Below are 23,668 nucleotides of genomic sequence, written 5' to 3' on the forward strand. Positions count from 1 at the left end.
TTGATGAATTAAAGGGATGATTTAAATTATACGAGCTAAGAGATTCATTCCTCACAAAAAAAAAAAGATTCATTACTATGCATATAAGTAATCAATCAAATTCAATTCTTTGTTTTTTTTACCAGATGGATTTTTTTTTTTATAAATGTTTTTTTTTTCATAGGACAGGTTTTATTCTTAATTGTATTTATTTTTAGTAAAAATGTAATTTTTAAATATAGAAGGGTATTTTAGAAAAAGCAAAAATTGTCAATTAAAAGGTTCTTTCTCTTTATATAGTACTACAGATGTAAAATATAATTAATTAAAAAAAATAAATTAAAGCGCTATAACCTTAAATGGAAGAATAACCTTAAACCGTCACTTTAGATAACGACTTGTTGAGCTAGCAATTTGGCAAATATTGCCATGTCATCGACCTTACAAATTTAATTTGAAAAAGTTAATATTGCCTTCTTAATTTTTGTCTGATTAATCTTTCAATCCAATGTCATGGGGTTCAAGCTTGCTCAAAAAGGTTGATTTTCTCATGATAATGTTTTGCCATTCTGAGAAGAGATCTTAATTGCTTATCAAATAATCATGAACCTCTAGACGAAAAATTCAGATGATCTAGCAACTATGTAAATCTAAGAGACAACGAGACAAATGTCTAAATTAAGAAACATGGAATAAAATTAAAGGGAATGGTTCAATTAAAAACAAAATTTTCAAGTTGTTTAACTTGTAGGGAGACAAACAGATTCTTCTCCGGGACAACAGCCACCACCAGCGCAACAGCCAACTCCATGTGGCGATGACAACATCAGAGAGAGAAGCCACATCTTTGAAAGCCTGGTGAAAGGCACGGGCATTTCAGGTTTTCGTTTCTTTAGATTTCTTAACTGGTTTGGTTTGCATTCTTCTTGTTTCCTCACAAACAAAGCAATGAAGAAGCCTTCTTTGTCCTCAACAGGATCCATCCGAAGCACGTGTTCAGCTGCGATACAAGATAAAGGCGTTAATCAAACATAAACCTCAAGGCAATGGGGGTGTTTTACCTGATTCCTCACAGATAGTCAGATAAGTATCATCAAGGGCAAAAAGAAGTGGATAACATGAAGCAAATATTACTACTGGTACTTGAACTATCTTCCCAAACTATTCCTATTCCTATGCAAGACATCTCCATCACACTACTCAAATTCCCATTCCCACGTACCATCCTGGCATCTGGTAATCCTTGGCTAAGTATCGATCAAGTAACTCCACATAGTGATATAGATTGGTCCGCAGCATATGATGTAGGACATGCTAAGGTGCTACCCTTCTAGCAATGAGCTACTCCAGCACTGCCACATTTCTGAGCAGAAAATGAAGCCAAGTGAAGATTATTTTTATAATTTACTGTATGTGTGAAAAAAAAAGTGTATCTCCAATATTTCCTAACAGATTATCCATCTTCAATTTCTAAGTAAAAGTTGATAAACTTAGACCATAATTTTACACTTTGACATATGAGAATAAACATAATCATTTGGATCTTGTTAAATTCATTTCAATGTGCATCTTCAAAAAATCAACATTTTACACTTCTACAATCCCTAAATAAGCCACAACTGATTAAATGTCACTTCAAAAAAAAAAAAAAAAAAAATCCCATTTTACACTTCTACCATCCCTAAATAAGCCCCAACCCACAAATGATTGTATATCACTCTATAAAGAATCCAAAATAGAAATATGACCAATATTTAGGAACAAAGGGGGAATATTTTATATAATTATGGGTACCGAAGGAAAACAAATGGGTCTTGGAGATAGCGGGGTTAAAAAAAAAAAGGAAAACTCTTTGGGGATAGAGGCAGTACTGGTTAATCCAGACTACATCAGGGATTAAAAGCATCGAATATCGAATGATAAAATCTTGGTGCTCTTATGTCTTATCACCCTCCCTCCCAACCCTCTGATTTGTGCACAAGTACTTTTTGATTTGACCTTTCTCTAGTGAAGTGAAGAAAAATTATCATTTGTCCCCAGGAAGTACATAGTGCATAACGATACATGTGTGAGCTAGGCTCTTTGTGAATTATGTAACCATAAGCAGCATCAGTCTTTACGGGTCCCCACAAGATCTTAAGACCAGCCTCCAAAGTCCCAACAGTCTCTAAATTGTAATCTTACCAGCTTATACTCATCTCGAGCATTAAGCATATCTCCCAAGCCAAGTCCACTTTAAACTCTCACCTCATTTAGGTAAAGTAATACAGATTACAGTACTACAAGTTCTATTCCCATAAGAAAACAAAATTAAGAAGTTTTTAAATAACAGCAAGTCAGCAGATGATATATACAGTACATGAGATAGAAAGTACTTCTGTCTTATCAGCACTTACATCCTTCAAAGACTGGCAAACCTCGACGAGACCATTGGGGGAAGGGCGTTGCCAGCTCAAAACCATTCTTTAAAGCTGTGGGTAAGACTGATTTTATAACATCTTCATTTTCAAGTTGGTGGATAGAACATGTACTGTAAACAATCCTCTCAACTGTTGGGACTGCAAATTAGAGCAAGAATTATTATAAGGTGGATAATATCTCCCCATTATACACAAACTGCTTCTGAAAAACCAAGAAGTTACGGGAATCCGTAAAAAAAATTATTCAAGTAGTGAAAAACCAAAATGAAGTGATACGGTATTCTTACAAGATAATGCATGCTTTAGAGCCTTCTTCTGAAAAGCTGAAAGGTTCGTCAGCCGGATTACATCAGAGACACCAGCTTTATCTACCCAGCAACAATTTCAAAAGATGAGTCAAAACAGAAATTGTCTTTTATTAAGCTCATTAAATTTCATGCATACAGGCTGATATGATATACTTAGTAATTCTTTTTCAATTACCAAAATAAACTGACCACACACATTAACATGATTCATGTCGGTCTGGAATAGTGGAACCTGGAGGTCAAGCTAGAATGATGATCATGTAGATGTTAAGACAGTGCATTAAAACTAGAGCACCACACTGATTGAGGTTATACAAGGATGATGACAACAATATTATTTATTTCATTGTATGTTCCCTTTGTGTTCATTTCAAGGATTAGAGCAAATAATATCACCATGTTTGTAGCTGGCCACGCTTTACAGTATGATGAAAATATTTTTTTAAAAATCAGAACCCTGTCCTCCCAGAATAACATCAAGATACACTAAGTTCACCAATAATAGACTGAACCACATCGGTTGTCAACAATCCAACCCTCTCATCAGCAACCCATTATAGAAGGCAGGTTAAAACTTGAGAGAGATGCAGATGGAGAAAAGGGGGAAAAGTGGCTAGGTAAAATTATTGGGATGTTAATGACGTTTGCAGAGGGTTTGGCACCATTTCCAATGCATTAATGACATTGACTCCCTCTGCTTTCTTTTAATCACAACGTGACCTTTTTTGACAAGGTGCAAAATAATGCAACATTACTTAATTTGGCCAATGATTCCCTCACCAATGTTAACCTTGAACTGGCATAGTAGTAACAATTAAGTATGAAGTAATAAAATTCTACATTGTTTTCTGGCAAGTTAATTTGGATCCAGTATATATAACCACATACATGCCTTCATCTTTATTAATTTCAAATAAAATATTTACAAAAAGACAAGGTGCTGAGAGATCTGGAATTTAGAACGATATACAATAAGTGGATAATCCTGGAGACAGAAATTTAACACACTGCTTACACAGAGAGATTGATATGTCATAACCACCTAAGGAGACAATTGCCAAGAATCAGATTGATCCTTAGCAATGCTGACTCGGAACGTTAAAAGTAACAAGAGGAAATTAAACAGAAATTAAGAAGATGAGGAAATAAAACGAGATTGAATTGGGGGAAGGAAAAGCAATGGGATAAGACTGTATTGATGAAACAAGGGTGAATCGCCATTTACAGCCTAATCAACATTTGAGTGGTGGGTGCTCTGACTGCTCTCTCGAGTGAAACTTTCTCTTTCCACATATCTGAATGAATCTAACATTGACCCTCTATTTCTATGTTACTACATGACCATTCCCTGATTCACACATCACAGCATTCTTTAACCCAATATTTTATGATTTCCCTTAACATCATTCCGTGGCATTCTCTAATCCAGTAAACTTTGATTTGTCTACATTCCCAACATAATCCATTATTGACTCAAGTGACATATACAATTTTAGTTATGTTACCCTTCCACCAAGAATAGGCAAAAAGACGGGGGTTTATGATGATTCGCTGCAACAACTTCATAGAAAGAAGCATCCAGCAATAAAATGATACCTACTGGACCCTTCATCTTTAAAAGTAAAGCAGAAGCTTATCACATCTAAATTACACTAGCATTTCTTCTCTTATGAAAGTATCTTATATTACTAAAGGATAGGAGGATGGTACATCACTTTTCTGTAAATAATAAAAAAGGAAAATCAAAAGCCTAGTCACTTACTATTCATATGTGAAGGGAGCAAATGATCCAATCTTTCAGCTGCAGTCCCTGATCCAGAGCAGGAGGGATCCAAGAGTATAGCACGAAGCTGTTACAAAGCATTTTAATATACATTAGGGAAGAAACAAAGGATAGTATTTAGGCCTCTAGGTAATAAGAGTACTTAAATTACATAACATGACCATCACAAGTACCCTTCTGTATGCAAAAGAAAATACAAAGAGGTGTTTAAAAGTAATAGTGTGATATATGTAGGTTCACAGCAAGTAATCCAGTTCCTTGGTCTTAAAAGCAATGATCAATAAGCGTGAAAAGAAAAAAAAAATTAAAAAAGCTTTCACGATCATAGGAGCTGTAGTAGCCATTCAAATCGTATTTGAGAATCGACAATAAATTCAGAACAAAAAAACAAGCACAGTTGCCATCAATTTTACGTTGGCAGCATCATTCCAGATTAAGAAATGCCAATTGACAAATTTGAGCTTTCACCACTACATAACAGAATCACTATTGCAATAACTAATAATTAACATCCAAGAAACAAGACAATTGCCATCATATTTGAGAATCGACAATTCAGACGAAAAAAGGCAGAATCATTCCAATTAAGAAATGCCAATAAACAAATTTGAGCTTTCACCTTTGAGTAGGCTGGATCCTCTGGGTCTATGTTCAGAAAATTCCCATGATGAACTTCCACATCTGTTGTCTAGGTCAAGGTTACAAATAACCATAAATGTAAAATTAAAGAGAGCAATGCAATGAATTATTAATTTTATCTTTCATATCACACTTTAGATTTTTAAATCGAACAACAATAATCAAACACCAACACAAACGTGAGAGACCTAAACAAAATAACAGCAGCCAACTGTAAAAACAGATAAAAAAAAAAAAGGATACTTTTAGCCCCAGCTACGTTGATAGTTTTCTGAAGTAGTTCAACCCGATCTGCATTCAACTCACATGCCACAATTTTTCCCTTGCCTTTCATGAGAGCAGCAAGATGTGCAGTTTTGTTCCCTGGAGCAGAGCAAGCATCAAGGACCTTCAAAATAGCAACAAGTTACTACAGAGGGGAAAAATATCTGAGCAAGTGTGCATCCAATCTCCAACATTTTCATTTATCATTACACCCTGCAACAAAATTTTCCACTAGGAATATTCAAATACATTGGCTACACGCGTTTTAAGTTAAAATATAAACCAAAAACAACATGAATTATTGTATAATAAGTTACGATTTCACTAGCATTTATTACACCTTTTAAATAATTATTAAAACTTTAAAAAATGACAAATTATACCAGAAAAAGGAAAGAAATCATAAAGAGTATTTCTTCCTATCCAATGCCTTTTCATCTTCCCTCTTCCCACCATTGCCTCTTTCTTTTAACACCACAATTATTATAACTACGCCCCTCTACTTTCTCTACACACATCTTCATATTCATTTACATAACCATGTGAGTATGTGACTATCCCAGCTCCCTCTTACCACCACAAACTGCCACTCAACGTTCTCTAACCACCATCACCATGCTTCATTGCTTTGCCTCTCACCCCACTTAGAACTGCATCTATCTTCTCAATCAGTCAGCTCTGCAGAAGCACTGGTATTGTGGTAGATTGGTGGGCTACAACATTTATATGAAAGGGACGGAGCAAAACACGGAAGAATATAAAAGAGAGAGATGTCAAAGGGAAAGGGATGATGGTGTTGGAAGAGCTAACATTGGCAAAGAGGGTCTTTTCTATGGGTGAATGATGGAAGTGGTCAATACTTGTGGCGGGTGGCAGTGTACTTGAAGATGGCAGCTGAAAAGGAAGAGGGGGGTAAAAAAAGGGGGAGGGGGGATTTCGTTTTCTTTTTCTCTTTTCTCAACTTCAAAAATGTTTCCCATCACTGAATGCTAACTCCCTTCTTCCTTAGATAATAATCACAAATAAATCAATTCACACTAGGATGTCCACAAAAATTCTTCATGTTTTATGTAGATAACTTTCTTACTCATTCCATGTGAAGTGAACCTCTCCACTAAATCTCTTTCTCTGACACTCTCATCCCACCCTACTAAATTCCTTAATAGGCATGCCAAAGCCTAACATGAAGATTTCTCTTTCAACCCATGTGAATTGGACTTCTCCACTAACTCTCATTCTCTCACACTCTCACCCCACCCTACAAAATTCCTTAATATGCATGCCCAAGTCTAACAAGAAGATTATTCATGAATGAAGGAGTATAAATTATGTTCATAAATCCAACACTTATTCTAAACCCATTTTCTGTCAACAAATTTACAACAGCTTCAACCTTATTTCTCGAGAACTCCATGCCAGATACTTCCAAACGATTCATTGACAAAGGCAATACATGAACTTGAGGTTAAATACATACCACTTGAAAGACTAACTCTACTTCTAATCTCAAAAACAATCTGGATATAGAATTTATTTGATTATTGCTTCCCCTTAACGTATTTCATCCTCCAAAAGTCTAATATAACTCAGTTGTTTATCTTATTGCTACCATATTTGGCTTCTTTTACGTTGTTTTGGGCTTATTGCACCGCACTCTTCCAAGAGTACATCAGATAAAGAATTAAGGTATAATACACAAATCAACACTAGTAAACACAAAAGTTGCAACGGGTAAAGGTACCTACAAATTTAGCTTATACTTTGTCACAAAAAAAAAAAAAAAAAAAAAAAAAAAAAAAAAAAACACTATTAGGAAACATTGTGAATTAGAATAAAGATATAAACAAATAATCCCAAAATACTGATAAAATTTATTATGAGGTTGGTTACACAACTAAAGGAACTAAGGAAGCATTGGAAACAGAGAAGTGTACAAGAGCCGCTGAGCCGCAGACTTAACAGTAAAGGATTCTGCGGTAAGGGTTTGTAAGATTTAAAGCCTTGCAAACTCAACATATTGACAATGTCACAGAGGATGCTGTTAGAAACTCTAATGTAACCTTTCATTCTCGGTATTACAGTATTACTATCTTACTGAGAACAATTGTGTTTGTATGCAGACATAAGACTGCCTCCTTTTCCACAAGTTAATAATTACAGCACCAGCTCAGTTCAAAAGCAGATTTACAGATAGCTAATCAAATTATTAACTAACCTGCCAACCTGGTTGAGGCCCAAGGGCAACTGCTACCATAGAACTTGCCTTACCCTAGCAAATTGTAAAATCAAATAGAAGTTTGTTATTGTCAACTTACTAACTTATCAACATACTAAAGCAACAAATAAAGATAAGAATCCATACTTGTAGAAAGACACTTCCACTTGTCACTAGTGGATGATCATGCAAATCAACACCATGTGGAAGAATCAACAGATCTGGAACTAAGTCATCCTTCTGAACCTATAAAATGAACAATTTGGAAGCCACTCACATAACGTAAAACACCAAAACTATCAAGAATTTAAAGAACAATCAATATGATGTCTCAAAACTTCAAAGGATTGCTTATGCCCAATCCCCCCTGCCTCCAACCAAAGGAGAGGAAAAAGGATGAAAAAAAATCTAGAAAGCTTACTGTGCATTTCTTTCTAAGTTCTTTGATAGCAGAGTCAACATCCAGTTTCAAAGTATTTACACGGACATATCGAGGTTTTGGAACATCTGAAAAGAAATTTGGTAAGCCTGGTATTCTAAAAGAATCCAATCAGCAGACACTGTAAGAACATATGAGTGATTACAATACTAAAAGTAAAGACTCAACACATGATATACTGATATCGCATGAATATCTCCCAAAAAAAAAAAAAAAAAAAAAAAAAAAAAAAAAAAAAAAAAAAAAAAAAACTTATATAAAGCAGGGTTACTTCTATTGATACATGCAACATCTCAGAGCCTAAAACCATCCTTTAACTATGAAAACTTTAGTTCATGTCCTAGAATATAAAGAAGAGTCCACCATTATTGCCAATATTTAAAAGGGCAAAACAAACCAGGGGTCTTGTCTTGTGATAGCAGGTCTTCAACTCGTTTAACCTTCTTTTTAGCTAGTATCTTGGCCAAAGTAGACTCAAGGACAGCTTTTCGTTGAAATAGAAATTTTTCAGCATCACCCCACGTTGAAATTTCCTGAACATTTACATTCAGTTTATCAAGAAAAAGGTCAGATGAAAGGGGCAAAACATAAATACAATGGACTCAACTTTGTCCGAGATAAGTTCTCTATCCTACTAATTTCTCTTAGTCAGAATTTTAACAATGCATGAGACACAGTGAAGAAATAGGGATTCTAAAGCCTGGAAATAAGGTAAGATGCAAAGGTGAGCACCTCATAGAGACAAGCCATAAATTCACCAATAATTTACACACATGTAAAATTTTCGAATAATCAAATACTGTCATACATAAATAATAAATACATAAATAAAACATCAAAATACATGAATTTGAGTTTCCATATAAAACTTGAAGAAACAAAGATGTTACAAGATTCCAGAGGCAACAAATGTTAGAACCCAGACCTGAGGTCTCAAACGAACTTTTTTAAAAGGCAAGGCTTTGAGTAAGGAATCATGCCAGATTTTGAAATACTTAAGCCTATTATGGTCTTCAACCACTCTTTGGTTATAAGCTTACTTGGAAGAACCAAGAACCTAGTCAACCTACAGCATCTCACAGAATATACTACCAAGAGGTACACGTAACACTACCACTAGAGCTCCCAGCTGCATCCCTATCACATTGGAGCCTGAATCTAGCTATATCAAGCCTTCACACTTTGACTTCCCCCATCCCTTATAGCAAAAGGTCAATCTAGGTATAATTCATGTCCAATTTGGTACAAGAATTTATATTTCAAGAAAATGAAAGAGTGATATGATACCGAAACACAAAGTTGAATATTACCTTGCCGAAGAGCAAGTCGTAGGTTGTTATGTATATTAGCTCCTCCTGTCTCTACAACAGAGATAAAAGACAATAATTAATTCACAAACTACACCTTCCAGACCACTGCCATTAATTCATTATACGGAGTATTATAAATTTAAAACCGTACTTTAGGCTCATGTTACTGGATCAAGTATGCAAGTTGATTAAAAATAACATGTGATTAAAATTAACTATTTACCTTCCATTTGCTGTTTAATACAGCAGAAGAATCCAAGACTTCTTTAATAATAGGAAGATCTGAAAGCAATCAAAGCCAAAATGATGTCACTTAAAAATTTAATTCATCTACTTCTATTCTTATAAATATCATAATGGGACAATGATTTAAAACTTGTACATTCAATTGTTTGTTGTGTCTGTGTAATCGCAATAAAGCATACAACATGAGATAATCCTACAGCACTAACACAACGGATAATATGATTTCAACATATCCTAATTCTACCAGTAAACACAACAAATTACATGAACAATCAGTATCAACATTCTCATGCATAACTAATAAGAAAGAAGTAAGACAAATATTAATATAATTCCCTGGAAAAACATTTTTCAGGGTATACCCCTAAACTGTATCGTAATTCAGAGTGTGCTTTAATAGATTTCATTCATTCACAAACCACGCACTCTGGAATTACAAGATACAGACAGAGTAATTCACAGCACGCAACGAAAAAGTAATGTTTCATAGACTATATTAGCTTCTTGCCTATAAAGCAGCATACAAAGTTAACAAACTACGATGCATACTCGAAATTGGCACTGGCAGTGCCTATAAAACTGCCATTGATCACAACACTAATACTTCGCTGCGCAATGGCATGCTAGCTAACAAAAACTAATCAAAAACAACAGCACATAGCAGTATGGCACATCACTTGTCAGTAAGTGTGAATTATGTTCAACTTTGAAAATTATGTTAAAATTGATTCAATCATTCATATAAATGGAGAAAATTCCCTCATTCTATCACATCCATTTTATACATACAACAAAAGTTTCATGCAACAATTGAAGTGAACATCAATACAAACACCTCCAATTTCAAATTAAACTCACAACTCTAAATATAAATTAACAAAAACTAACAACAAAAACTCCAAAATCAGCATAAAAAACAACATAATCAACAAATTAATACTTAAAAACACATACATTTAAGAGTTTGGCAAATGAGAGCGAAAGTAGCCTTCTTATTACGAACAGAAGGTTTGAAAACCAGGGTTTTGATAGAACCAACAGCACGACGATGAGCGTCGCCTTGAAGGATTACTCGAAGGATTTTGGCGGCTTCTCTTCGGCCGAAGTGCGCCGACTTTTCAGCGTTGAGCTGTTTCCGGTCCTTTTTCTCCGGCGGAGTTTTCTGCGGTGGTGGTGTTTTCGACGGCGGTTGGTTGTTGGTTTTGTCGGTGTTGGAGGGTTTAAGTTTTTTAAGAGTTTGCTTCTTCCGGCGTACCATTTTGGTTTTTTCAAGTTTTAGACTCTGTCACGGCGGGATGGTAGTAATGTAGTGAGAGTTATTTCATTTTGACAAAATTGTAGGTGTACTGGTGTTGTATGCAGGGCTGGTTAGGGCTGGTCACGTTTGTGATTGTGTTTGTGTTTGTGTTTGTGTTCGGGTTCACATTTGTGTTTATACTAGGTTAGCATCCGTATGATGCATGGATTTATTAGTAATTTTTTTTTTGTTTTAGTTTAAAATGTTCATAAGTTCAATTTAATTGACCTCAACTATGCTAGCAACTCGTATAAAGACTCCAACAATCAAATATCAACATAAATCACCAAAGTAATAGGTACTTATTTTAAATTAAATTACCTAAATAATACTTCGTAGCTACTATATATATATAAAATTAATTAGCATTTTGTTTCAAAAAAAAATAATTAGCATTTGAGCGGGAAATCTTTTCATAACGTGTACAACTTTGAAAAACAATGACATCAGCGGTTGCTTTAGTATTAGTTATAGATTAGGATTTGGACGTGGATTAAGAGGTAAGAGGAATACTAGCGTAATATGGAATAGTTTTATACTTAGGGTGTGTTCTAATTGACTGAGCTGAGCTAAACTGGACTAAACTGAATTGAATATTTTATGAGAGAAGGAAATTAAAAATTGAACTAAAAATAATGTGAAAAAAAAAACCCTTATTGTACATAACATGGCAAATCCATACTGTAAATAGTTTGTTGTTAACATTACTACCACTAAGTTGTGAAATTAACCTTGATAGTGGAATAATAATATATATGGTTACAATGGTATACTTTACAATTATGTTATAAAATTGTGTCATTGGTACGGCCCTGTTCTTTTGAGCTTTTGGGCTGAGCAGAACCAGTGTCTGTAGAGGCGTAGAGCAGAGCAGATTGCAATAGATTTCATCATCATCATCATCATCATTATTATTATTATTATTATTATTACTAGATGAAAGCCCGTGCGATGCACGGATATTTTATTGTTTTTTTATTATTTTTTTTTTGAGTACTTAAATCTCATAAATAGGTAATATTCTTAATTAAACCATTTAATATTTTGATTAAATTGCTTGTTAGAAAAAGATAAATTTAATTATATAGTTTTTATTATTTATATTATGAAAAGATAATATTCTTAATTATACCATATAATATTTTGATTAATTTTCTTGTTAGAAAAGAATAGTTTATATTAATTCATTGGTGTTTCTTTTTTTAAATTGCTACCCACCTATTGTAAGTGAATTATTATTCATTAGTGTTAATTATGTGAAAATTGTATTTAAATTACTAAATCGATGATAAATATGGTATCTCATTCGTCAAAATATATCACCCATAAATATTCGGGATTTGTTAAACATCGCCCGTAAATCTCCACATAAAGCCCACAAATTAGACATGGTTTGACAATTTTGCCCATTTCTAAAATCGTACCCAAAGTGAACAAATCTCGATCTAACAAATGTGGAGTCGTACTGGGTTGCCCAGGGAGGCCGGAGAGGCGAGGGTCGCCGGAGATACGTCGTCTTCGACGGAAAACGAGGTGGCGCCTAGTTTGGACGCCGGAACCATGGCAAGGACGTCCAGGCAAGGCGCCACAACCAGTGCACTGGCGTCCAGGCCAGACGCCACAACCAGTGCACTGGCGTCTAGCCCAGGCGCCTCAACCAGTGCACTGGCGTCCAGGCCAGGCGCCACCACCAGTGCACTGGCGTCTGGTTTGGACGCCGCCCTTACTTTTTAATTTTTTTTTTTTTGCCTTTTTTTTTTAAATTATGTTTATTAAATTTATGTTTTGATTTAGGATGTGGAAATTTATGTTTTTTATTTGATTTTATAAAAAATATATATACTAGACTTATAAAAAATAACACATAAAATTAATAATTATTAAAAAAAAAAATCAAACACATTAAAAAAAAATTAGAAAAATTTTCTGATTTTCCAAAAAAAAAAAAAAAATTTAAGGCAGCTGGGGCGCCTGGCCAGGACGGCCCGTGGCTGGTGGTGGCGCCAGGTCCGGCAGCCACGTCCACCGGCCTGGCGTCTGGGCAGGACGCCCAGTCACAATGACTGGCGCCTGTCCCAAACGCCACTCACCGTGGCTGGGCGTCCTGCCCAGACGCCAGGCCGGTGGACGTGGCTGCCGAACCTGGCGCCACCACCACCTTGCCGCCACGAGCCACTACTACCTTGCCGCCACGAGCCAACCACCTTTCCGCCACGAGCCTCGACATCCCCGTACTTTGATTTTTATTGAGGTTGTGTTTTTTTTTAAGGTCAAGGGCAATATTGTAACTTCAATATAAGTTTGTGGGCTTTATGTGGAGATTTGCGGGCGATGTTTAGCAATCCACAAATATTATCTTTTTAAAGAAATAAAAAGATCTGAGTAACTTGAAGGTTATATAACAAAGCTTGAGTTGGCAAATCAAAATAGTTAATCACCATATCATTTGATCCAATCAATATTAAAGATATGCATTTTCTATAGTCCAATTCGTTTTCTCCAGACCCACATTTCTCTCCATTTTTCCTAAAGCCTCTCTAAAGTAATTCACCTGAGCTGTTAGATCAAGGGCATGAGTAATCCCAATCGTTAGATCATCTAAACCAGACTTATATATATATATATATATATATACATATATATATATATAAATAAATTATCCTATATGGTTTTTTTTTTTCTAATTTATCATGTTTCATTTTGATAATTACACCATAAAAATCTATAAAATTATTAATCTAGTTTTTCATTGGTCAAAATAACATCTTTTCTTATGTGGCGAGCCAGATGTTCTCCAAAAATGCCTACTTTATTTATATATATTAGATTATTATTATTATAATAAAAATTATTATTAAATATTAATTATTTATTATTATTATTAATTAATTAATTAATTAATAATTATTGTCTTTAAATATTAGTTATTATCTTTAAATATTAATTTTTATTATAAAAAATAAATTATTATTTTAATAATAATAATAATTATTATTATTATCATTAATTATTATAACTATTAAATTTTAATTATTTATTATTATAATAATTCAATATTAATTATTATTTTTAAGCAGAGCAGGACAAAGCAAATCACAATAGAGCATATTGAAGTTGAGCAAAGCAGAGCATGACTCAACAAAGCAGAGCAGCTCTAAAGAACAGGGTCATAAGGGTGTTATAAAAAATTGTAATGGTACTTAAATAATTACAGTGGTACACTAAAATTAGTGACAAAATGTAGTTTCATCACCTTTTATTATTGTATTAAATTACCATTATATCTTTGTTATGTACCAACAAATTAAATACATAACAATACTTTCTTTATAATTCGCTGGAGGGTTAAAATAGTTTAGTTGAGTATGTCACTTTATTTGAATTAGTTGAAAATCTCAACCTTAACCCACTATTTTAGGGTTAGTATTCTGTTAATTAATTAGATTGACCACTAAATTTGAACTTTTATATTATTCACACACCCTTTTAACCATTGTGATATCTAATTAAAGAAAAATATAGTTATATGAGATTATATTATGTTCAGCTTGATGCATAAAAATATTAATCTTTTGTAACTTTCACTATAGATGATCAATAATATAAGTATATAACATATTAAAATTGTGCATTAACAAACAAAAATTCCATATATATATATCACATGGATCACTTTAAATTAAAATTTTAGTGGTAGGTTGAAAAGTAAAACCTATCTATAACAAGTAATTAAGAAGAAGTTAAGGTAATTAACTTGTATTGCTAAAAACAATAGTTGAGTCGGTCTTGAGTGTAAGAAAGATCAAAGGAAAAGTATTACACCATGTGTGATAAAGGGAATGCAATAGAAGAATAAAGGGTGAAGTGAGTCAAATGGAGGGAGTGCCAATACTAATGATTAAGTAGCTTAGTTAAGTGGTAAAACAATTTGAAAATTCTTCCTTAGGAAGGTACATACGGCATTTCTCTACTAGAATTTTAGTATGCTATCAATCAAGTACTTCCCACCACTAATTTACCATTTTGGTCTAACACCACTAAACTGCCACATCACTTTATATCAAAAATAATAACTCGAAATATTATGTAGAAATTCTAACTTTCTTTCTTCCTTCCTTTCTTTTGTACACGACTTGATTTGAGAACTGTGTAATTAGATATATAACTCCTTGTAATTTAGGTTGAAATGGACATACGCCTACAAGAAAATATGAAAAAAAAATTTGGGTGAGTCGGACTCACAGTGAGTCTAATATATCTGACAATCAATCAATAACTATATAATAAATGACACACAAAAAATGACACGGGTCATTTTTTGGTGTGTCCCTTAGTTTTTTTTTAGGAAACAAATCTTATACGAAATACATAAATAAAATATTTAAAAAGATTTAATGTATCCTTCCACAGTATATGTTAACATCATAAAGTAAGTTTAAAAAAATCAAATTCTTAACAAAAATTGTGACATATATAGTGTTATGTCCTACTTTACCATTAATAAATCAAGGATTTTTGAAAAGATTTAATGTATCATTCGGTCCTTCCACAATATATGTTGATACCATAAAGTAAGGCCCTGTTCTCTTCACCTTAATTTTGCTGAATTGAAATTATTTTTACTGCACTGAAATTATTTTGCTGAACTTAAATTAATTTTACTGAACTGAAATTATTTTTACTGAACTGAAATTATTTTTAGATTTTCTATTATAATTCTTCTTTAAGAAAACTGAATTATACTGAACTGAACTTATTTTTAGTGAACTGAAATTATTTTTACTGAACTGAAATTAATTTTACTGAACTGAACTTATTTTTACTGAACTGAAATTATTTTTACTTAATATTATTTTTTTAAGATGAATTGAACAGGGCCTAAGTTTTAAAAAATCAAATTCTTAACAAAAATTGTGACATATATAGTGTTATGAACTACTTTACCATTAATAAAACAAAGATATTTTTTTTTTAAAAAAAAGGGATTTTGTATTTAATTGTGTATGAAAAACTTGCCCATAAAGATTTTAAAAAATACTTTAAGTCATTTGATTATTGGGAAAAAAAATAACTACATAAGAGAGAATGAATAATATATAGTGTGCAAAAAAGAAATCTATTTACGGGTTACATACAAAGAAAAAAGAAATCTATTTACGGGGTAAATACATATTGTGAAAATATTTATTTAATTAACAAAAAGAAAATGATATAAATTTGTTGGTAAAATATTATATATAAATATACATACATATGTATTCAAAATATTTATTTTGCTAATAATAGACTTTTTATAATTAACTCATTATACAAATTAATAACTTAATTTTTTTAATGATTAAATATAGTGTTAATTATAGAATAGCTATTAAAAGTTATCGTGCATGGCACGGGACCTAACCTAGTAATAATATAATATCTGACAATAATATTATAATATATGACATTGATATTCAAATATCTGACATTAATAATCTATTATCTGACATTAGATTATTAATGTCAGATATTAGATTATTAATATCATATATTGAATTTAATTGTCAGATATTAGAATATTAATGCCATATATTAAAATATTATTGTCAGGTATATTGGACTCACGGTGATGAATCCGGTCTCATGCAAAAGCTTATCAGAAAATATAAAGTGTCACCGAGATATGGGTTTAAATCTTATCTCTTCATGCGTAGTTCTTTGTGACTAAATTATGGGCGTGTTCGACGCTAGCTTTTGAATAGCTTTTAGTGGTTTGATCAAGTCAAATCACTACTTGATAAAAAATGTGAGTGTTTGGCAAATTAGTGGTTAGGGTAGCTTTTAGTGGTGGAGGTAGCTTTTATGAAAAGTTAGAAAGATTAGCTTTTGAAATAAGAGGTAGCTGTTGAAAATTTAGTCTATAGTTTTAAAAATAAAATGTTGATTTACATATGTAACAACTAGTCAACCGCTACTTTACCGAACCCCCATATCTAAATTATTTATCTTCACAACTAACAGCTTGTTGACAGCTAACAGCTACATACACAGCTCACAACTATCTCTACAGCTACAACTACCTTCACAGCTATATTTTGCCGAACATACCCTATATTGAAAGAAATCAATATTTGTTAACATGCTCGTGTAAAATGTCCTTAATTTTTTTTATTGTTCGACGGATTTTTTTTATTGTTCGACGGAAATTAGACATGCCTCTTATATACAAGTGCAATATATATAGTTATAAACAAGAGCCCTTTTCCTAAATAATATTGGAAAACACGCAAATTCCCAAAATACAACCGATCTTTTTTTAATTCCCACTGTACCGTTCACATCATCTAAGGAAAACAAACCGTTTTTTTTTCCTCGGTCCAGCAACAAACCGCTACTTCAAGTAGCGGTGTTAAGAAAATAAACCGCTACTTGAAGTAGCGGTTTTAATTTCATACACCGCTACTTGAAGTGGTAGCGGCGGTTTTCCTCAAAACACCGCTACTTGAAGTAGCGGTTATGATTTTGCTGAATAATTTTACAAGGGAAAAGGGGAAAGTGATTTTGTTAAAAAAAATACTTAGTAAATACAAACCACTACTTCAAGCAGCGGAAGTGGCGGTTTTTTATAGCACACCGCTACTTGAAGTAGCGGTTTTCTAATGAACCTGTTTTAAAACAAACTTCTCACTAAACCGGTGACGTGGACGGTACGATGAGAATTAAAAAAAGATTAGCTGTAATTTGGGAATTAGATAATTTCCCAACATTATTTAGGGAAAGGGCTCTATAAGCAAATGTAGAATATATTTGTTTTAAGGGTGAATCGGTTTTTGAGAAAATATGGTGACTTTAATTTAATTTAATGAGTTATTATTATGTCAACAAATATCTCTCATGAGATTTTCTTTCAATAGATCTTATAATGAGAAATTAGTGTTGTGCGTGACTCAATGTCTCAGATTTTTACTAAATTTTTCTTAAATAAATTATATTTGAGTTTGAAAATAAAAAACTACGCCATGAAAATTAGCAAGCTATACCTTGAGAACTTTTTTTTATTTTTATTTTTTTTTTTTAAAAAAAAAGGCAGAATATGAACACCATACCCTTAATCCATGTTGGGTTATTTGAATTGAGTATGAAATAATGAAAGCATAATAAAAAGTATCAAATGGTGATATATATGTGTCGTATACATTCTCTTTTCGGTATATTAGTATAGATATTGTTAATTAGATATAGTGACTTTAGCGGTCTTATTCAAAAATGACTTGATAAAATTTGTGTAACATATTACATATGCCACCCTTGATGATACGTTTTAAAAATCCTCTACTATTTGTTCGATATTCTGCTTGACTGCCTTTTGATGTCTTGAAAATGAGTTAAGATTCAAATGCATGTGTACAGAATATTAAGCAAAGCTTTCAAAACATATAAGCATTCAGCTCATTTGGACACAATTTTTTTAGTTGTCTTTAGTCATTAGTCACTGGTCAGCACCAGTCAAAAAGTCTTTACAGCCTAATATTGCATCTTATATTAGCGACATCTTCTAACTTTTTATGGAGTTTTATCAAAGGGAAAAACTAGCTAACACATGCTTTATATAATAATACGGCTAAAAATAAATTAATTAATTATAATATAAATAAGATAAGCTCTTCTAGAAAGTAAAATTATAATATATATGATAATAATAAGTGAGCTTGTGTGAATAATTATATATAATATATAATGATATGCGAAGTATGTTATATTATGTTTGTATTTTGAGTTTTAAAGTGTTGTATTAGTTGACAAGCTAGCTTATGTTGGAGCTTTATCTAGTGCCTTTAATAATGTAATAAACTTAATTGTTAACTCGTGTTTTTAGTAGTTAAAGAGAAACTTTAAGTTTGATTCACTTCATTTAATTTTCTCTTTTTTTAAGAACAAGTTTAGATAAAAGGTAGTTAATTTAAATAAGCTTAGAGAAAGAAAAAATAAAATCAATAAAAGTTGATAAGGACAAAACAATTTACTACTTTTTTTTTTAGAGGAACAATTTACTACTTAAATAAACTCAATAAGCTCAAATAAGCAAAATTTAGGTGAATAAAAAGCACTCTCTTCTAACTTTGTGTTATATTTGATTATTTTTCATTTAAATTTACTTCATATACTATTTGTATTATTTTAAATTTATAATTATTAAGGATGACATGAAGTTTTAAATACAATCCTGTACTAGTATTGTATGTAATACTTTGTAAAAAAAAATTCATGATGAAATTTGAAATCAAATGTTTAAAAAATTTACACATTTTTTTAATTGATCAATACAATTTTAAACTAAAACTAACTTCAACTTGCAATTTCTTTATTTGATTTCTCAGCAAGTTTTTGTTTTTTGAAAAAAAAAAAATTTAAATTACAACATTTTGAAGTTCACACGATCACAAAAATTCATAACTTATGAATTTTTCTTAATTATAAAAAAATAATATTTTAAAATTATACTTTGTATATAAAGATTAATCTAACAATATCTCACATAAATTCTCTATATTCTACTTTACACATATATATTACGGAGTATATCACAAAAGATCGTCACAGTTGTAAAAGACGAAAGGAGAAAGGAGGGGTTACTGATCTTACTATATATGGACTTTAGAGGGAGGGAGGATAATAAGCTTATTATCACTTTATCAGTTAAATGCAGCTGAAATCAGTTACTGCATATTTCAACAACTACAACTCTACAAATGCAAAAAGGCATGCTGCTTTTTAATAAGTTATAGTCGTATTTTTGATAATGCATAGTTGACCTTATATTAATACGCATAAGCTAAGAAACTACCATAACTATAAATATAAATAAGATCTTCATATCATATATATAATCACAATCAAAGAACTTGACTTGTATTCCTCCCTTGGTGGACGGGTTGGTCTAAGCACATCCACTCAAATAAAATTATAAATAAATAATTCTCCCGTTTTTGAATACTTGCAATAATTTTACCATACTTTCCGTTACATAAATTTTACTTTATATGTATAAAATTTAGTATTAGCAAACGTTATACATAGTTTATAAAGAAAGTATTCATTGAAACCAATTCATCAACGACATACTACAGAGTAACATTTGATTTTTATAAACCAATAAGAAAATATAGTCAAAGCTATATTTCTTCATATTCATATCTATATCCTATATTAAAGTAAAGTTTTTTTTTTTGGAGGGAGTTTTCTTTTTCTTTTTTTTTGTTTTTGGGTAAAATCATTAATTTATTTATAAACTTAATTATTTATTTATTTATGGTTGACTATTGACTTAGATTAAATAGAGACTTTTATAAATATAGAGACCTCTATAATTCAATTACTACTCTGCAATTTTTAAAACCGAGCATAATTGAAGCATTATCTAGTATAAATATAAATATTATAAAAGTCTAATTGTCGTAGGAATTCGAAAATTTTGAAAGTACGTCACGAAATCAACCCCGAAAATATTATTAAACCAAAGTCTACTCACAAGTCATCCATAGCAAAATGGTATGTCCCATCTAGATCTATGATTCTCTGGCCTTCCCTTTCTATGTCATCAGTCCTTTTCCCTTTCAAATATAAAACTTTTACCATTGCACACTTCAACAGGGCCCCCCTTAGTTACTTTCCTATATAGCCATCACTAGGGGGGTACACCGGTCCAAAACCGGACCGGACCTGGTCCGGACCTGTTTGGACCGGGGACCTGAATTGGGTAATTATGAGGACCGGGGACCGGACCTGAATTAACAGGTCCGGTTCCGGGCCAGACCTGAAAAATCAGGTCCGGTTCGGCTTTGGACTTGAATGGACCTGTTTTGTGTCTTTTTCGTTTTTTTTTTTTTAATACAAAACCTGTTGGACCTGCATATGGACCTGCATATGGACTTGTTTTGTGATTTTTAGACCTGTTGCATAATTTAATAATTACATACAAACCAAAATTATCAATTACAAAACTACATAAAGTCTATAAAGTCCCGATTCTCAAACACCAAAAATACAAATGAGTCCACCGAAAATACAAATAAGTCCACGAAAACTCAGTTTCAATTTTTCAGAGTTTGGTTTTCTTTTTTTTTTTTTTTTTTTTTTTTAATTACGATTTTCCCGGGTTTCAGGTCCGGACCTGAAAACCCCGGGTTTGCACCGGGTCCGGACCGGGACCGGGAACCTGGATTTTTAAGAACCGGGACCGGACCTGAATCAACAGGTCCGGGTCAGGTCCGGTCCATTTCAGGTCCGGTTTCAGGTCCGGGCCAATTTTTGTACACCCCTAGCCATCACTTAATCCAGAGAACCAACATATGAAACTTCCCTTGTAACTTAAATGTCAATGGAAGCTCCTAGGAAGGTTTCACTGATGTATTAAGCGCGAATATCTTGCACATTATATGTATGCTGCTACTTCTGTTATTTGACAATGGCAAGCAACGTATACGTTTCGTGTTTCGTTCCTTATCCGACCCTCCCATCCCTTGCATACCTCAACAACAACAACAACAACAACAACAACAACAACAACAACCACCTTATGACAACTACTACTAACACTTTCAGTTCACTTGAGTCCTCAGGAAGTGATCATTTTTTCGAGCAGAGTACTGATTTCGAGGTTTCAGACTTCTTTTCCTTTGAAGGTTGGGGGAACGAGCAGCAGTCCATGGATTTTGGTTCACAGGGTACTCAGAATTATGGGTATCAAGGAACTGAGTTTTATGATATTGGGGGAAGCAGCAACATCCAAAATGAGGGAGAGAACAGCAGTAAGCGAGTTCAACTATACCGCCTTTTTCCTCTTTTTATGATTGTTTGGCTATACTTGGATGATATAGCATGCATATATATTCATTCTGAATTTTAATTTTTTCACTCGCTATTATTAGAAGGATCAGTTAGAAATGGCAAAGAGAAGAAGGAAAGGGTTGCATTCAGAATGAAATCGGAGATTGATGTCGTTGATGATGGTTACAAATGGAGAAAGTATGGCAAGAAGATGGTCAAAAACAGCCCAAACCCAAGGTAACTTAACTCCCACAAAGCCTATTTTCAGCATAATAATATGAACAACACATTACCAAGTTTAATGTACTAGTTTACTGCTACTAGCCTACTACTGCAGCTGATCTTTCTTCGAAACATATGTATATGCAGGAACTACTACAGGTGTGCTGTAGACAGTTGTCCTGTAAAGAAGAGAGTAGAGCGAGACAGGGATGACATGAAATACGTAATAACAACATATGAAGGCAATCATATCCATGACGCCCCAAAGTAGTTAACTTCGAGGATGTTGTCAGAGCTCTATGCTCTGCAAGTACTTGTCAGCTGCAAGGAATTTCAGTTTCCTCCTTCAGAGCTTGGTGGGTTGGTTGCAGACCACATGGGATCAGCAAAAGTTTTTTCTCCACATACTGTCATGTGTTTCACTTTTGTCAGGAGACCCGAGATCTGTAAATTAATACTGCAGTAACAAATTGAACACAATAAACACTAGTCATCTTAGGCTTGTTAGATGTAGTGTGCCATTTTCTGTTTTAACAGCAGTAGTATATAAAGAGTTTACTTTATTTCATATATATTTTTCAGTCACAAATATTATGGTGATGTCTTGACTGTAAAGAGAAAAATAAACAGTGAGGCAACCCCATTGAACTATGTAAATCAGAAACTACAGCTGAATCTGGCAGTCTGAAATCATATTTCTAGTCCGGAACAGCTTGTAAGATAATTATCCATTTGAATGAAGTCGAATATTCAGATACATATCATTTGAATGTAGCAGAACAAGTACTTATAATTGGACCTATTTTGACAGAATAATTGCATGTTGTCAAGACTGTGTACTCAGTACCATTCTTTCTATTAGGCTAACCTAACAATATACGCCAATTATCCCAGGGTGAGGAGTCATCATACCCTCCTTTCCTTAAGCAAAAGCTAGATGTAGTTTGGTTCATAGAGGAATATTTGGTAAATACATCCCTTGTTCAAAGCGCAACTTGTTAGACAAACACGACGTAAACATCAGGTACATGATTCAGTTTTGGGAACAGAGAAAAACATTTGACTAGATGTACTCAGAAAGATGATCAGGAATCAGAAACCAAGAACTAGGTTAACCAAGTTAATTCTATACAAGCAGCAGAATCAATTGCCTGACATACGTTTGAAAGTTTGAATAACTGTTAGGATAAGCAATGAGTGAACAATTAAGGCATTCTTCATTGTAAAGAAGATGATAGGTTTGGAATTCGCGGAAAATTACAGCTTCTACCTAGGAAGGAAGTTTCTTTTCCACTGCAAATAAGATGGTCTTCAAAGTATGACATGATAAACATGACAGCAAAGTTCTACAACTTTTCTGCCAGATAATAAGCCGTCTGAAGTCTAATATAAGCACATCAGCTTATACAAAATTACCTGGCAAACTTCCGTTTCTAAGCTACTACTTCTGCCCAAAAATATTTCTGATACTGTAGCAATTACCAAGCCTCATACTAAGAACTTGCCATGATTTCACCAACATACCCATGAAAATAGTCGTTGACTAGCTGCCTCATTCCCATCCTCAATCACTTGTCAGTTTTCGTAAAAATACGTTAGTAATATTTTAGTAAAACCGTGCATGATTTATTCCTAATTTTAGGAAGTGTGAGACAACCTACCCTGAAATTCTAATTTCTTAACAGCTCCAACATAGTGTACATCACTATTATTTTCGAACCGAGGGACTACTACTGTCAT

General features: G+C 32.9%; 2 protein-coding genes across 4 annotated transcripts; one reads left to right on the plus strand and one right to left on the minus strand.

Annotated features, from left to right (window-relative positions):
- Nucleotides 1-608: 608 nt before the first annotated feature.
- Nucleotides 609-11,336, minus strand: LOC110705396 (probable 28S rRNA (cytosine-C(5))-methyltransferase). 2 transcript variants are annotated; one of them, XR_002508071.1, is made up of 14 exons: nucleotides 10,558-11,336; nucleotides 9,581-9,639; nucleotides 9,358-9,408; nucleotides 8,445-8,580; nucleotides 8,030-8,115; nucleotides 7,756-7,854; nucleotides 7,609-7,662; nucleotides 5,373-5,517; nucleotides 5,110-5,171; nucleotides 4,470-4,557; nucleotides 2,687-2,767; nucleotides 2,376-2,537; nucleotides 1,202-1,342; nucleotides 888-979 (listed from the first exon to the last, which is right to left on the minus strand). XR_002508071.1 is itself a non-coding variant. In XM_021883245.1 (13 exons), exons 1-13 carry the CDS (start codon nucleotides 10,859-10,861, stop codon nucleotides 720-722), a joined length of 1,587 nt encoding a protein of 528 aa, XP_021738937.1. In that variant the 5' UTR covers nucleotides 10,862-11,332; the 3' UTR covers nucleotides 609-719. The 2 variants fall into 2 exon arrangements, 1 of the variants encoding a protein (XP_021738937.1); XM_021883245.1 differs by lacking the exon at nucleotides 1,202-1,342 and having other exon boundaries at nucleotides 609-979; nucleotides 10,558-11,332.
- A 9,887-nt stretch (nucleotides 11,337-21,223) lies between these two features.
- LOC110705289 (probable WRKY transcription factor 50) lies at nucleotides 21,224-22,676 on the plus strand. 2 transcript variants are annotated; one of them, XM_021883128.1, is made up of 3 exons: nucleotides 21,224-21,687; nucleotides 21,811-21,943; nucleotides 22,076-22,676. In XM_021883128.1, the coding sequence occupies exons 1-3, from the start codon at nucleotides 21,345-21,347 to the stop codon at nucleotides 22,197-22,199; spliced, it is 600 nt and encodes a 199-aa protein (XP_021738820.1). In that variant the 5' UTR covers nucleotides 21,224-21,344; the 3' UTR covers nucleotides 22,200-22,676. The 2 variants fall into 2 exon arrangements, with proteins under 2 accessions (XP_021738820.1, XP_021738819.1); XM_021883127.1 differs by having other exon boundaries at nucleotides 21,228-21,687; nucleotides 21,808-21,943.
- The last annotated feature ends 992 nt before the right edge of the window (nucleotides 22,677-23,668 follow it).

The sequence above is a fragment of the Chenopodium quinoa genome, unplaced genomic scaffold (genome assembly GCF_001683475.1).
Source record: "Chenopodium quinoa cultivar QQ74 unplaced genomic scaffold, ASM168347v1, whole genome shotgun sequence".
Taxonomy (NCBI): Eukaryota; Viridiplantae; Streptophyta; class Magnoliopsida; order Caryophyllales; family Amaranthaceae; genus Chenopodium; species Chenopodium quinoa.